Source organism: Nothobranchius furzeri, chromosome 4 (genome assembly GCF_043380555.1).
Source record: "Nothobranchius furzeri strain GRZ-AD chromosome 4, NfurGRZ-RIMD1, whole genome shotgun sequence".
In the NCBI taxonomy this organism is placed as follows: domain Eukaryota; kingdom Metazoa; phylum Chordata; class Actinopteri; order Cyprinodontiformes; family Nothobranchiidae; genus Nothobranchius; species Nothobranchius furzeri.
Window position 1 is genome coordinate 65,232,183 of NC_091744.1, and position 16,397 is coordinate 65,248,579.

General features: G+C 42.1%; 2 protein-coding genes across 3 annotated transcripts in view; both read left to right on the top strand.

Moving 5' to 3' along the window:
* The window catches only part of LOC139069651 (synaptotagmin-7-like), a 93,753-nt gene extending 88,316 nt beyond the window's left edge, over positions 1-5,437 (top strand). The window contains exon 4 of the mRNA XM_070550365.1: positions 620-5,437. Within this exon, the coding sequence (XP_070406466.1) occupies positions 620-758 (139 nt within the window). The 3' untranslated portion in view covers positions 759-5,437. The remainder of the gene's footprint in view (positions 1-619) is intronic.
* A 158-nt stretch (positions 5,438-5,595) lies between these two features.
* Positions 5,596-16,397, top strand: part of syt7a (synaptotagmin VIIa) — a 48,714-nt gene continuing 37,912 nt past the window's right edge. Inside the window, exon 1 of one of the 2 annotated variants that reach the window (XM_015964314.3) lies at positions 5,596-8,104. In XM_015964314.3, coding sequence (XP_015819800.1) covers positions 6,855-8,104 — 1,250 coding nt within the window. In that variant the 5' untranslated portion in view covers positions 5,596-6,854. The remainder of the gene's footprint in view (positions 8,105-16,397) is intronic. The other variant, XM_054733007.2, reaches the window with a different exon arrangement.

Here is a 16,397-nt window from a genome sequence, read left to right on the forward strand (position 1 = left end):
GCATTTTCTTTCTCACTGGCTCCAGCAGCATTGGTGTGCTCCGTTGGCCATTTCAGCTTCCACTCCTACTCCTCGTACAGTACCGTTCTCTTCTGCTCTGTCCCTGCGCTGCAGCTCTGACCACTGCTGTGTGACTTGTGTGACATTAGTGATTGTGCTCACCCGTTTCCCTCCTCTACTTTGACTGCCTGTGTGTGTTATTTCTCTGCCTTGTGTCATCTTCCTCACTTCTCACTTTGAAGGATGGGGTGCATATTTCTTCATGTTGCTTGATCTTGATGACCTTAATGTGAGATATTGATGGCTTTTCTCTTGCAATTTATCTCATTTTCTCCTCTGCTGTGTGTTTGCAACTGTGTAACTGTTTACTGCTCTCTGACAAACCTTTCCCAGGCTGCCTGCCCTCCTTTTTTATTTTAAAATCAAACCTCTACAGGAACTTGCCTGCTTCAGGTAGAAAAGCAGACTTTCATTCAGCTGTAAGAACCACCGTCATCCTCAAACCGAGCTCAGCATCATCATTACCGTCTCTTCAAGGAGGATCACCTTCTGCCAGCGCTCGGTTGCCAAGTCTGTCCGTAGATGTGTTGCTCTGACCTGTCTCTCTTTTTGGCCGCAGTGATCTAGACAGAGACTTTTGGAATAACAATGACAGCAGCACTGTGCAACAGAGGTGGAGCTCCTATCCGCCCAAGGAGTTCGTACTAAACATTTCTCCCTATGCTCCATATGGAGATCCTCGCCTCACGCTCAAGTGAGTCTTGGTCAAAGTGTGGTAAGAGACTTCCCTCCCAGCAGGGCTGTAACGAGGCAGGGGCAGATACTACTGTTCTTCCTTTCTTTTCTTTTCTGAATCATATCGTATCCTACCCTATACCCCACCTACCCTACCTGAGCACTAGTTTGAGGACAATCCTTATTTGAGTAGTTTTGCCCTGATGGGTGACTGGGAATTATTACCCCCATACTTGCCCAACAGGCAGACTTGATTGATATCATTGTCTTATGTCCTAAACATCATTTCTTGGCCTGTTTCCATGGTATGATGCAATTTTCATCACCATTAGTAACAGCAGCCATCCAAACTCAATCAGTTAAGGTTCACTAGAGGGCATGATCGACTATTGAAGATTACGCATAATCTGGTTGGGAAATGTTAACCAAAGAAATGGCAAATATGCGTATTGCAGCATCACGTGAAAGTCATTCGATTATAAACACGGCAACAAAGAAGCCCCCTCTGGCTTATTCCTGCTGCTCCTCATTTCCTGTCACCTTTAAATGAAACACATGTTCAGACGCCCCCTCACTCCCTACAGCCCTGCAGCTCCTCACTAACTCCTGACCTCTAACCTCACATCTCTCTCCCATGGTGTGACCATGGAGACGGACAACCCTCAAAGTTTTCCTCTCCAAAGTGATCTGCATACTTTAACCAACCTTCTCTATGATCTGTGCATCTGCTCGTCTTTTTCTTGCCTGCGTCACTTTGATCTTGCCGGTGGTTTTGTTGCTTTCGTTGTGGAGGGTTGACCGTTACACCAGGTTGCAGTGTGGTGCCAGTGCTCACTTAACATCCATCTGTGGTTACTCTTCTATTCCCTCCATCAGAGAAATGTCTAATGTGTTCTGCACTAACATTTAATCACTTGAGCTGCATCTACTGTCTATCATTCTCAGAGGTAACTGGTTTTTTTTTCTTATTGCAATAAAAGTCTTCTTTTCACTCACTTGGCACTTGAATCCAATAAAGCACTAAGGTCACAACCACCTTCCTCTGGGCACTGAGAGGACTCTAAGCTTAGACTTCCTGCAACCAGGCATCTAGCTGATAAAATGTCTAATAACTGGTCATCTTTACTAGACTCAGGCGAGATTGCCTTGAGAAAAACGAGGTTCATAAGTGCAGGGGATGAAACATCGTCCTCAAAATCGTAGCCACCACAGTATTACTGTATTTTTAAGACACTTTTTTCATTTAAAACCTTCAAGATTCTATTTTCCCCAAATGTTTGCTTGCACATGTAAAAAATTGTACCTTTTTTTGGCAACTTGAATAACAAAAAAAGGTTCTGCATTGAGTTAAAATACGGTTTTAGGACTATTTGTCATAAAGAAAGGCTGGGATGACCTCCTGGCTTCAACCAATAGGGTTTCTCCAGCAGAGAGAGAGCGAGAGAGAGAGACTAAGAAATCATTTATTTTTTAGATTCTCTAGAGATCAGCAGTAGTTAGGATTATTCAATCCAATTCAATTCAATTCAGTTCTAATCAGTTCAGTTCAATGCAGTTAATGTCATTTCATGTAATTTCAATTCAATTCCATTCAAATCAAATCAGTTCTGTTCAATTCAGTTCTAATCAGTTCAGTTCAATGCAGTTAATTTCAATTAAATTAAAATTAAATTAAATTAAATTAAATGCAATGCAATTCATTTCAAATGATTTCAATTCAATTCAATAATTTAATTCAGTTCAAGTCAACTCAATTCAATTCAATTCAAATCAGTTCTGTTCAATGCAGTTAATTTCAATTAATTTCAATTCAATTCAATTCAGTTCAATAGCCCCACAACGAGTCGTCTCAAGGCGCTTCACAAAGTTAACATTCCAATAGAGTTCAGTTCCCTGCAGCCCATTTTCTAAACACACGAGGGACTGTCACACTACTGTTCTGAGTTTCATGGCTGTTGCCAGCTATGGCTCAGCTCCAGAAGATTCTAAATGACGAGCAAAGACGAGTCATACACAGAAAGTTGATGTATAACTGCTAGGGATGGGTACCGAATTCGGTACTTTTTAAGGTACCGACCGAATTCCATAGTACCGACCGAGCACCGATTCACGTCATTTCAAACGGTGCCTCGTTTCGGTACCCGTCCATCATAACGAGAACTTGCCAAGACAGCTGCGCATGCGCAAGAGCGTTATGTCTGTGCTCGCTGCGAACTAGTTGTAAACAGAGCAGCATGGTAGAAAGAACGCAGGCTAAAGCTTGGGTCCACTTCACTAATTGTGATGGGTAACTGGGTGATGATGAAACCAGCGACAACAATCTAAGTGAGCCATCCTCATCTTAATCTGCTCCTGTAGGTAAATATAATTAGCTTGATATGTTAGCTTCCGTTTCGCTAATGGTGCGTTCGCTTTCTCCTCGGAACTCCGAATTCCTGATTAGAAGAACATGAACGCGCTCTAAAGTTTGGCTTCACTTTACTAAATGTGACGGGTGAAGACGAAACCAGTGACAACGATCTAAGTGTGAGGCATCATCATTTTAATCTGCTCCAGCAGCTAAATAAACTGTTTAAGAAGATAACTTTAGCTTGGTATGTTAGCTTCCATTGCTACCATTGTTATCAGCTAATGGTGCATTCGCTTTCTCCTCGGAAATTCTAACTTCCCAGTAGGAAAAATCAAATGAAAAAAGATGGCCAAAGGAATGAAGATACACAGTAAATTTAGTTCACAGCAAAGATGTTTGCTTCAGTTTAATTATCAGCTTATAAAACTACAAGGACGACGTTAAAATACAGTTGTATGTTATTTATCATGATATTTATCAAGTATTGTTATACACTGAGAAAAATATATATTTAATTATAGAAGAGAATTAAAATAATAAGTACCGGTATCGATTTGTAGGTACCGGGAATTAGTACCGGATCGATTCAAATGTCAAAAGTACCCATCCCTAATAACTGCTCTATCTACTCAATCCCTGTGAGTTGTGACAGATGGCCTCTAGAGGTTTCTTCCTGTTAAAAGGAAGTTGTCCTCCCCACTGGCGCTACATGCTTGCTTAGAATGAGGATTCTGCCACTAGTCTGTGACTCGATGCAATTTGCTGGGTTCCTTATATAGAAAATGTTTTACAGGAAGAAATCTCCAGAGGATCCTAGCTCAGGATGAGCAGCCATCTGTCAGAACTCACGGTGATTGAGTAGATAGAGAAGTTATATGTGAACTTAGTGTGTATGACTTGTCTTTGTTCATCATTTGGAATCTTCTGGAGCTGAACCATAGCTGGCAACAGCCATGAAACTCAGAACGATAGTGTGACAGTCCCTCGTGTGTTTGGAAAATGGGCTGCAGTAATCAAATTTGACCACAGGATGTCATCCTTACATCATTCTTACATATTGCACCTTCAAATTTATGCAGTGAAGTAGATTAATATTTGCTGCATAATAGACTTAATTATTATTGTGAGGCAGTTTATGAAAAGTTAATAAAAATACAACAGATCTGATGTGGCTACATCTCTTTAAAACATCTCTCACCTGCACATGACTGATATTTGAACGTGCAAATATTTACATACTCAAAGCTACATTAATTCATGTGCTTTAACTTTTAATAGGCAGTCAGCACATTCACCTTGTGTGAATGATGCTGGCGTGTCCCATGTAGGCTGTCGCTCTGTGATTGACGACTTATCCGTGTGCAGCGTTGTGTCAGCTGGTCAAAGTTAAATGTAAAAGGTGACCCTGCTGTGAGTCCTGACTACACACACACACACACACACACACACACACACACACACACACACACACACACACACACACACACACACACACACACACACACACACACACACACACACACACACACACACACACACACACACACACACACACACACATGATTGTGAAGCCTCGTGTTTTGTGTCTCCAGGAGCAGGGGGAGCCATGCATATTAATGAGATGTAGTCATGTCACCAGAGGGCAATAATGTTCTTCTAATTTTGATCATAGCTGCACCCGTTTCGAGATTAAATTTGAGTTGACAACTGCTTTTAATGGGAACACTGATTAATTTCAGTACCTTGTGCCTGTTCTGAAGAACAGTGCGATTAGATTGCCAGCATGATACTTTCTACTTTGCTATGTAACACATTTATCTTCTTGAAGGCTGTTAACAACTCTAAGTGGTGTCTAAATCACAAACAGATACTTCAGAATTGACATTTTGCAGATCAAGGCGCAAAAATAATTTGTAATCTGTGTTTTACAAAAACATAGATGCCTTTTATCAACTGAGTACTTTTAACGATGACACGGAAAAGGACTCCTGTTGCGTTCAGCTGCAACAGTTTGCTTGTTGGAGCACATTTCAAGGTCTGAATGCCCAAATGATTAATGATAATCAAGTGACCATAGTCTGCACACTGTTTTTGCTCCAGTATAAGTCCTCCACGCTCAAAGGAGATACTTGTTGCTGGTTTTCCACCCTCCACGGGCTCTCTCTCTCCTCCTCCTCCTCCTCCAGCCTTTCCCCACCTCCCTCTTTCTCTCTCCACTCTGGAATCCAGACCACTTTCATCCACCTGCCTCTCATTTGGCCTGGAAATCTAGGTCTGCCCCTCCACACAGTCCACCAATCTGTCTCACCTACTTAATCATGTGGTTGCTCAATATATTTTCCTGTCTGATTGCTTGTCTTTCTCACACTCTTTGATATTTTTCTCCTTCTGCCTGCTTTGGGACCTCTTTCCCTTAGCGGGGCAGTTTCAGGAGGGCAGAAGGGGGCTGCAACTGGGCAGGGGGATACTGGGGGGGGTCCGTACCGCAGTGAAAGCGTGAAGAGCATGGTGACGGAAGGAGTGAGGGTCGGGAGGTGGCAGACCATACACGGCCCACCAGGAGGACAGAGACCCAGCAAGTGAGTTCAGAACCAGGCCTGAATAACCTCAAACATCTCATTCTCTGAGCTGCAAAACAAACTCCTACGTCTTTTACGGGAAGGAACCGGTTCTGAGGAGAGACATAGAGCGAGACAAGTTGAGTTCAGCAGGGAGGGAGGTGCAGTTTAGGTGAGAAGGTGCAGATCAAGGAGGGAATGCTAGCAACAGAAGATAACAATAGTTACAGGAACGTCGTCAGCTGACACAGGCTAGCTTAACCCGCGAACCTGCAGGAAGTTTTGATTTATTCATGTTAGAAATGACACTTCCTGCAAGTTTAATATAAAATTACACAGAAGTTGCCACATTTTCCTTCACAAACTTGTATACACCTCACATGTTGTCCGTTCTAAAGCGTCACCGACTGCTTGAGCAGCTGTGACGTCCCACGTGATGTCGGTCTATATTCAGCGTGCTGTAAATGAGGCAGTTAAATGCTTGTTCTGTGAATTTTTCACTTTCCATCCACACTTCATGCCTGCGATTTCTTCCTCCACAACACATCGAGCTTCATCACATCCCTCCTTTTTCTTCTCCTCTCATCTTTCTTTTTGCCCCTGTCTGTAATTGGATTCTATTTTAGGGCTGCTATAAGTGTCTGTGTCTCTTGTGTTTGCGTCTCGCACCCCATTTTCTGTCTCCCCTTCCATCGTCACCCTCTGCTCTTATTGTTCCCATCGCTCTCCCCATCCCTGTGTCACCATTCAAATTCACTTTATGTATTTATTTTCTCCTAACTTTCCCACTAAACAGTTTACCTCTGCAGATTCCTCTGTTGTTCTGTCGTCAACCTTTTGTTTAGGACTGTGAAAAGTGATGGATATCACACAATAAGCTTCGTGTGAAAGTGTGTTAGATAAAGTAACTGATGTAAATAGCTCTTCCGTGACCCATTTCTGGTAGTCTGGGTTACACAGTGAGCCAAGAGATGAGGGTATTTTTAGTGCGTAGAAGAAAATCAAGAAGGAGATGATGAGATTTATGTATAGGGATGTACATAAATTTAAGTTTTGCAGTTGTAGGACATGCCACTTGTTCATGCACCATTTAAGGAAAGGCAATTAGCTGGTTAAAGAGTCTGAGGAGGAGTGGAAATTGGGTGACTGACAGAGGGAGGGGGCCATGCTGCAGAAGTTGGTTGGCTGTGGGATCTCTCTGGAGGTTCAGCATGTATTTAAAAGACAAAAAATACTTAGAGAGAAGAGTACAGGCTGTCAGAGATGTTGACTGGCGAGTAGAGGAAATGGGGATCTCTTATGCTACAAAACCGTCATCGAGAAAGCCTGGGAGCTGCAAACCCAAAGCGCACTCGCCTCGAGGTGGTCGCGTGACGCCGAGCCGCTCTACTCCCATTAGGACTGTCAACGTCCGACCCCTGCCGCTGCGAAACACACCTGCATCCAAACATCACGCTCACATCACACGCAAGGTGCAGTCACGCGCGACACATAAGAGCAGCCAACAGGCTTCACGCGGCTGCTCGACGCAGCCACACCAGCAGAACCCAGCATTCAGCGATCACCACGCAGGCTGCACCTTCTACTGCTATTTTTGCTACTGCTGTTACAGCTGCTGCCTCACATTGCTCTCTTTTTGTCTCCTTCTTCTCCTGTCTCCACCTCCCAACGTTCCTTCCAATGCTCTTTCCTCCACTTTGACCTCAAACACTACTGCTTCCTCCTCTCCCATCCCATCTTCTGCTTCCTGTTGGGATCAAATCTCCTTTTTCTGTCCGGATGCCAACCTAACTGCTTCCTCCCCTGTGTCTCCTCACCATCTTGCCCCTCCCTGTTTGATTACTGATGACTCTTTACCTTTCTATACCTCCTCATTTCCTGACCACCTCACTCCTGAACAACTCTCCTCCTGCCGTGCCTCAACTTGCATCACTGCTACCTCCTCTTCTGTATCTGACTCCCTTTATTCTCGCCATAATCCAATTCTCTGCCGGCCTTGGCCTTCCACACGCTCTCTTTCCTCCCTGCTCCTTTGCCCCCCCAGCTTTGGGGATCCGGTGTTATCCTATGCCTCCACCCTGGATCACATTCCTGCTGGGCCGGCGCGGCCTCGGACGCTGCTTCGCCAGCAAAGTCTCCAGCAGCCTCTTATCCACCCACTGGGCCCGGTCCTCAGCCAACCCCCCACCACGTCCCAGAGCTTGGGGCAGTTACACACTGCACCTGGACAGCACGGGGGAGGCGGGGGAGCTCAGAGAGGAGAGGGAGGTGGCAGCGGTGGTGAGGGTGGGGGTGCAGGTATCCGAGGCGGCTCCCGAGGGGCACGTGGAGGCCAAGCCGGAGCAGCTACCTCTCGCTATCGGGGAGGTGGTGCAGGAGGGCGCTCGCGAGCTAATCCAGGGAGCTGGGATTACATGATGGACCAGATCAAGAATCGGGGTCTGGATGTCAAGTCCTTTCTGTAAGTTTAAATATGTCTTTATTTATTAATTTTCATTGCAGCCATTTAGGTTTCTTTCTGTTTGTCCCAATATTCACCCTGTGCTGTGTAGAGGTATTTAAGATGATAATAGTTTTAAATAATGTGTTAAGGCTCAGAATAACCTGATTCCAAGGGGTTCTTTAGGTGATTTATTCATGTTTAAATCTGATATCCAGGGAAGGATATTACTTCTGTTTGTTCAAAAATGAGCGGTTTGTACTCACACACACACACACACACACACACACACACACACACACACACACACACACACACACACACACACACACACACACACACACACAGGCGTGAGTGAGCAGGAGCATTTGGAACAGTAGTAGCTTTCGTTTTAACGCCTGATGAACATTATGTATGATGAAGGCCTTCGAGTTCATATTATAGCTGATCATGGTGATGCAGGATAATGAAGCTTAAAACAAATAAGGAGGCAATGAAGGGGCTTATATGCAAAAGCTATCAAATATTACAATTAGCGTGGAATTTTAAACGTAAATAAGCTGTTGCTTTCCCGCTTTGAGGCTGTTGTGTTGAAGTCATTTTTTCTTAATTAAAAACATTAAATCAGATATTTAAATTGCAATCACAGTTTTAGAGGTCTTGCAGCCGTACCTAAGCTGAGCATTTAAATTCCTCAAAACCAATAATAACCTTCAACATTTCTTAATATGAAAGCATCGTCCTTAATGAGTTGTAATAAAGCACAGAGCTTCTTGCTGAGCAACCTGTAAAGAAAAAGTCTATTTTTTCGAAAGTCATGCATGAAAAATGGCGAGGAGGTGCAACATATTGCAGGCTGCTTCTGTCCCATTCTGCTGGAGAATTGTTAAACGGATCCACTGCATGCTCTGCTAGGCAGTAACATCTGTTTTGATGGCGTTCAGCCTGTCTGCTGCAGTTGTCGTTACAGAACAGAACTAATGATGCTTTGTCGCAATGTTCCTGAAATGAAAGTTGTTTTTAAAAGATTTATAAAAATAGCTGATGGGAAAAATAAAATTATCTATAATTTATAAAATGAAACATTTTATTCGGATTGACGTAACTTCTGCTGACACCAGCGTGCCGCTCACACATACTAGGATGTCACAGTGTATCAGTATATGGACAGTGGTTAAGCAGCTGTGTGTAGTTTTGGGTTAGCCTGATGCATTGATCTTACATCACCTTTCAGCGCCGTTACTTCTGCAACTTATTGTTACTCCCTACCTTTAGCAGGTTTGGAGGGTAAATACAGCAAAACAAAGGGTTGTGAAGGGATGCACGAGCAAGGACAATGTCAAGGTACATCATGTGCTCAATGTGCGCTGACTCGGTTTTACAGTAGCACTTCACCACTCGTTTCCCTCCAATGCCTCCCAGGGCATCACAGTTGAACCAATGCCAGTAGCTAACCCGGCATCAGTGATGCAGTACACCATGCATGCACCAAGGTCGCTGACAATATGGCCCATGATTGTCAGCCATGGCGCTCATCGTATTAAATGTGAATTTAAGGTCATTGTTGGCGTACTTCCTTCTCTGCAACATCAACACTTCATGTGATGGATGGCAGAGGGGGGCAGTAATATGAGTGACCCATTGCTCAAGACATTCAATTTAAATCTTGGCCAGATTCCCCGTTTGGGTGAATCATTGCCTCTAATGAAAGTGTTGATGTCACTGACACAGATCCTTTGCCTTTGGAAAACTTTGACTAAATGGATTACTTTAGATCAAGGGTTCCTTTCTGTTTATGTATTTATTTATTTTGGTGCAAAATCGATCATTTTATACGAACTTCGCTGACATCTTGTCCCTCTCTCGCCTGTGCTTCCTTAATGTTTGCAAAGTGCTTTAACAAGATTCCTCTGTGTAAACACCCGCACTTAAATAGTAATGTACAAGAAGTGGGATCCAATAACATTCTACTCACAGTGCCAGTGTAAGCACCACATCATACTGTATAGATCAATGATTCTTGGCCAACACTAAGAAAGGTGTAGTAATTAGAACAATTTCACAAAAATACCCTACATCATAATGAGCTAACATACAACAAACTTAACATAACAAAGAAACAAACAAACAAATAAATAAAACAACAGTATTTAAAGCAGGTCATAAAAAGGTGGGACTGGAATTTGCCAAAATGCATTCTGTCACTTCAGAACAGTCCTGTAAGATTAAATAAATAAATAAAAGTGGAGCTTTTTGACAAATGACACCAGAATCAGAACCAAATTTACCTGTATTGTCATTGTTTTGAGAAAAAAAAAGTTTGGGGGGGGGGGGGGGGGGAACAGACAGTCAGCCCAATGTTTGTTGATGCAAAAAGAGAATCATACAAAGAAAATAACTCTGCAAAGCAAACGTGCTACCAAATGCCAGAAAGCTTACGGAAGATCAAAGGTACTCCAAGAGGATATTGACCCTTAAACAAAGAGCTAAAAGCACCAAATAATAGATCAGAATCAAATGTGGGACTGATCCCTGATCTAAACCTTTTTGAACATTTGTTTAGGAGCTAAAACTTGTAGTCTGGAGAAAGAATCCTGCAGATCTGGAACGGCTGGAGCGGGATGAAGTGAACCAAAGCATCTGTTGACAGGTGCAGAACTCTCACTGGGAAATGCAGAAATCACTTGATTGAGGTGATTGTTTGAAAAGGTGGTGCAATTGATTTTTCAGTTATAGTTTATTTGTCCAGGCCACATTTTTTCATTTATTCTGCTGAATCACAATTATAAAGCAGTCTCTGAGTTTTATTAGTTCATTTCGATCACTAATCACCTAGCTCCAATACAAAAAAAGATAAATACTTTTCTGTCCTCCTCCCGCCTCTTCCACGGTTAATATCTTGAAGTTCACAGACTGACTTTATTTCAATGCAGGTTGAGTTAGCATTCAAGCTAAGTAGTGTGCTAAGCTGAGTCTGTGTCACTCTGTGTTGGACGCTGGGGGCATTCTCGTGATTTGACAGCTCCCTTCTGTGAATATGCAACACTATTTGTCAACTCTCTAGGCTCGTGTAAATTATTGTGCTTGTACCGCTAGAGGAGGAGCTGACATCATAATGCAGGCTAAGTTAGCATTCAAGCTAGCAACATATTAGTCTACTGTAATCACAGGATTCAACAATAGCTTACTTTAAAGTTGGCATCACCGCACAAGGGCTGCTAATGCTAGACAAAGAAAATGTATTTGCTGATTAAAAAACATGCACATGCAACATGCTTGGACGTATTTAAAAACAACAGCCAACATTATATTGTGATTGTCTGAATACCGGTATGTGCTTTTTAAGGTCAAGGTCAAGGTCAATTTTATTTATAGAGTGCATTTACAGCAGCAAATCTACACCCAAAGCGCTGTACAAGGTAAAAACAAACCAAGGTACAACAAATCAACAAAAATGCCTAAAATAAGATGAGCACACAACAGTCACAATTTGTAATAAGAACTGTCAAAAACTATTAAGAGGCTCAAGTCAACCTGCATTAAAAGCCAGATCAAAAAAGTCCATCTTGAGGAGGGATTTAAAATGCTCTAGATTCTGTGTGGTCCTGATGTTGAGAGGTAACTTATTCCACAGTTTGGGACCAACCACAGAGAAAGCTCTGTCGCCCCAAGTCTTATGGCAGATTTTTGGATCTGTTAAAAGAGCTTGAGAGCTGGACCTCATGGTTCTGGCAGGGACATAAGCAGACAGCAGCTCAGAGATATAAAATGGGGCTAGGCCATGAAGGGATTTAAAAACAAATAGTAAAATTTTGAAATGGATCCTGTAAGAGACAGGAAGCCAAATGGAGAGAGGCCAGAACTGGGGTTATGTGATCCCACTTGCTGGTGCCAGTCAGAAAGCGGGCCGCTGCATTTTGGACCAGCTGAAGCCGATGTAGGGAGGACTGGCCCAGGCCAGAATACAGGGAGTTGCAGTAGTCCAATCGGCAGGACACGAACAGGTAGATGGCATGTTCCAGGACATTAGCAGGTGTAAGGTGAACATTGGGAGCAGGGTTGGGTTACTTGTCCCCCCCCCCCCCCCCACTACTTGTCACCCCTTCTTTCTGCAAATGGGAGCACCATGGTGGCTGCATGCCCACAGTCAACCTGTTCCTGCTTACGTGTTTTTTTGTATTAAGGACTGGCTAGCCAGTAACTGTCTTCAGCTGAACTCAAGCAAGACTGAAACACTGACCAAACACTGACCAGCTCCTGAACAGATAGTGCGTTTAATCAAACAACACCTCGGTTCCCTGAGCTCCTCAGTCCAGACCAGTCTCAGAAACCTTGGTGTTCTTTTTGACCAGTTCATGTCTTTGAGCTGCCACTCAAAACATTTAGTAAAGAACTGTTTTTATCATTTGCGAAACATTTCCAAATTGAGAGCTTTTACTTCAAAATCGGGCTTGGAGATGATTATCCATGCTTTTATTTCCTCTCGTTTAGATTATTGTAATTCTATCTTTACTTGTTTTAACAAATCAGATGTCAGTCGTCTCCAGTTGGTCCAGAACGCTGCAGCATGGCTTTTAACAGGAACCAATAGAAGGGCTCACATAACACCGGTTTTATCTTCTTTACATTGGCTACTGGTCAAGTTTAGAATTGATTTAAAAATGCTTGTTTTGACTTTTAGAGCTCTTAATGGACAAGCTCCACAATACTGATTTAAAACTAGAGGGGACCTGTCCTTTCAAGCTGTAGCTCCCAGACTTTGGAACGCCCTGCCCTTGTTTCCTCGTGTGGCCGACTCTGTTGATTCTTTTAAAAAGCAGCTGAAGACACTTTTATTTAGACAAGCTTTTATGTAAGTTGACCTTGTGCTCCTGCCCTGTTTTGCCTTTTTATGTATGCTGTGAAGCACTTTGCGATTTTATCTGTGAAAAGTGCCATATAAATAAAGTTTTACTTACTTACGTGTTTTTATGTGCTGTGCGTCTGCTCTTCGAGGTTGTATCGAAATGGTGTTTCATTGTACAGAACGCTTTAAAATACAAGAAAAGACAGTTTTTACCTGTCAATAAAAGAAACTTTGCCAACTCTTCATCAGTTTTGAGCCCTTGTAGAAAGCAAAACTCCCTCCATCTTTTAAAAGCAACTCCAATGTAAATTCTGTCTCATGGTCGTTAAGGTCTCACAGCGAGTTTTGGAGAAGTACTAAACAGTTAAAATTTTATTTGAGAAGTAGAAGGCAGTAAAGAAATCAGAAACTTTGGTACTTTTTTGATTGTTCCATTGCAAACATCCAGCGTAACCTCTAAGTAGGGATGGGTACCTTTGACATTTGAATCGATCTGGTACTAATTCCCGGTACCTACGAATCGATAACGGTACTTAACGGTACCAATTTTTGATACTTTTGAGTGTTTGATATTTTTTATTCTCTTTTATAATTAAATATATATTTTTCTCAATATCTAACCATATTTGATAATATCACGATAAATAACATTCAACTGTTTGTATTTTAACAGCGTCCTTGTAGTTTTATAAGTTGATAATTAAACTGAAGCAAACATCTTTACTGTGAACTAAATTTACTGTGTATCTTCATTCCTTTTACCATCCTTTTTCAACTGATTTTTCCTACTGGAAGTTAGAATTTCCAAGGAGAAAGCGAACGCACCATTAGCTGATAACAACGGTGGCAATGGAAGCTAACATATCAAGCTAACATTATCTTAAACAGTTTGTTTAACTGCTGGAGCAGATTTAAACGATGATGCCTCACACTTAAATCGTTGTCACTGGTTTCATCTTCACCCAATCACCCGTGGCATTTAGTAAAGTGAAGCCAAACATTAGAGCGCGTTCATGTTCTTCTAGTCGGAATTTCGGAGTTCAGAGGAGAAAGCGAACGCACCATTAGTGAAACGGAAGCTAACATATCAAGCTAACGTTATCTTAAACATTTTATTTACCTACCGGAGCTGCTCTGTTTACAACTGGCTCGCAGCGACCGATGACTTAACGCTCTTGTGCATGCGCAGCTGTCTAGGCAAGTTCTCGTTGTGAAGGACGGGTACCGAAACGAGGCACCGTTTCAAATGAAGTGAATCAGTGCTCGGTCGGTACTGTGGAATTCGGTCGGTACCTTAAAAAGTACCGAATTCGGTACCCATCCCTACCTCTAAGTGCACGCTGTGGATTGGGGTGCATTCTTGTTGACTGACAGCTCCCTCTTGTGGGTACACAAATCTATTGGTCAACGCACTTGGCGCACATAAATGATTCGTTTTGCTGTAGATGCCAGGGGAGTGACTTTGGTAAAATATAATGATGAAAGATGCCCTACTTTATAGTATTGAACACAGTCAGATTTAAACATTTTTTGAGTTACTTAAAAATTTTAAACTACACACTAGCATTTTTGCTTTGACGAAAAGGAACCAACATGTTTTTCAATGTCTTTATTTTACTGCCAAGAATCATTTTGAGGCAAATCAATCTGGATGTATTTGACTTACGGACATTTACCAAATGACTGGCTCAGTGTTTGCTAAAATGTTCCTTTTGCAATCAAAGACTCCAGGGCTACACTAAAGAAAATGTTTCAGTGACTGCTCACTGAGGGGATGTAGGGTATCTTTTTAAAATAAACAGCTAGAATTCATAATTAATTCTATTTTAAAACCCACCATTTTGGTCCAAGTTGATAGGGTTTATCTATGCAAGGACAATGTTCCAGAATGAGTTTGTGTTTTTCATTTAACTCGAATCTGGCTTCTCTGTTCTTGTGGACAGTGATACGTCCACTTCCTGGAGACGGATTTTCACTTGGCTGGCTGTTGTTAAGAGCTTTTTCCTTCCCCTGGAAAAGATCCTGTGATCACCCACCAGACCTTTTTCCTGCCGCTGTTGATTTGGCCACATTTCCAGTTCTTTTTTCAGTCTTTTCCTTTTTTATTTTCTTCCTTTGCTGATCAAGTGTGGTCTATTTTGAGAGCTTGTTAATTACAAATTGCAGGTTTACACAAGCAGTGTCCAAATAAACACATCCCATCCAGCTCCAAGCCTTTTACTTGCTTAAGTGATGAGGAACATAATGAAGAAATAGCCTTTCACTGCCCATAAAGCGGCTTTTAAAATCAATTGTCCTATTTCATTTGGGCATCTTTGAAAAGAAAAGGCTTTATTTCAAAGGGTTGTGGCTCATAAACATTACACTTAATCTTTATGTAGACGTAGTCCAATCGAAATCAAAAGACTGCATTCATTAAACCAAAAATATAAATATGTTAAGCTGATGTGTTCTGATGAGCTGTCAAAACAGAAAAAAGTTTTTCAAGTAAAACAATCTAGCAAAGGATCTGAGTTTTCTAAACACATAGTTTAGTAAGTCTGTGTGGAAGCTAGTATAGAAAAATACTAGATGAGAAAAGTTCTAAATAATTTAATTTATGTGTCCCATTAGCACTCAGGAGTTTTTGTGTTAATCTAAGCTATGATATAAATTTATGTTTTGTTGTGTAAACCAGAAATCTAATGAGGATCAAAAGCAGGAATCCATTGAGGTCACAATGGAAACCACACACCCATAAGAGACAAATACAAGCCCATGAGTGAGTGAGTGAGTGAGTGAGGGAGGGAGGGAGGAAGGAAGGAAGGAAGGAAGGAAGGAAGGAAGGAACGAACAAACGAACGAACGAACTGACTTCATTTGTCGTTAAACCACTGTCTTGGTACAATGAAAAATTATTTCAGCACAACGTTTCCAAGATCAGACATGCAGGAAAAACATGTTAACAGGAAACTGGACTGTGGGCATGCAGCCACTGCGGCACTCCTGTTACGACCAGTTGGTGGTGTTAAAATGAAGGACACAAAAAAGGCATGTGCAGGATGGTAAAATTATAACAAATTTTTCATATGAAAGGATTTAAAATCCACAGTGTTCCATTTGTACTAAAATGCATGGACGTCATTTTCACTTTAGAAGTGGGGGGGACACGGGGGGGGGGGGGGTGTCTTTACAGTACGTTCTAATGGGTAACAGGCTTCAACACAAACGGTTGTTTTCTGCTTGGTCCTAGAGCTCAACCAGTGTCAATTTAATATAGCGTAATATTGTTTTTGGATGGTAAAAAGTACAGGGGTCCAAACTTGACTTTGGAAAAAGTGGGGGGGACATGTCCCCCCCCGTCCCCCCCCCAAAATTACATCCATGCTAAAATGTACCTTAAATAAACATTGTATCGGCTCAGGTTTCACATTAAAAACAGGCAACTATGTAGATAACCTATAATTAAAACATAAAGGCTGTTTCTCA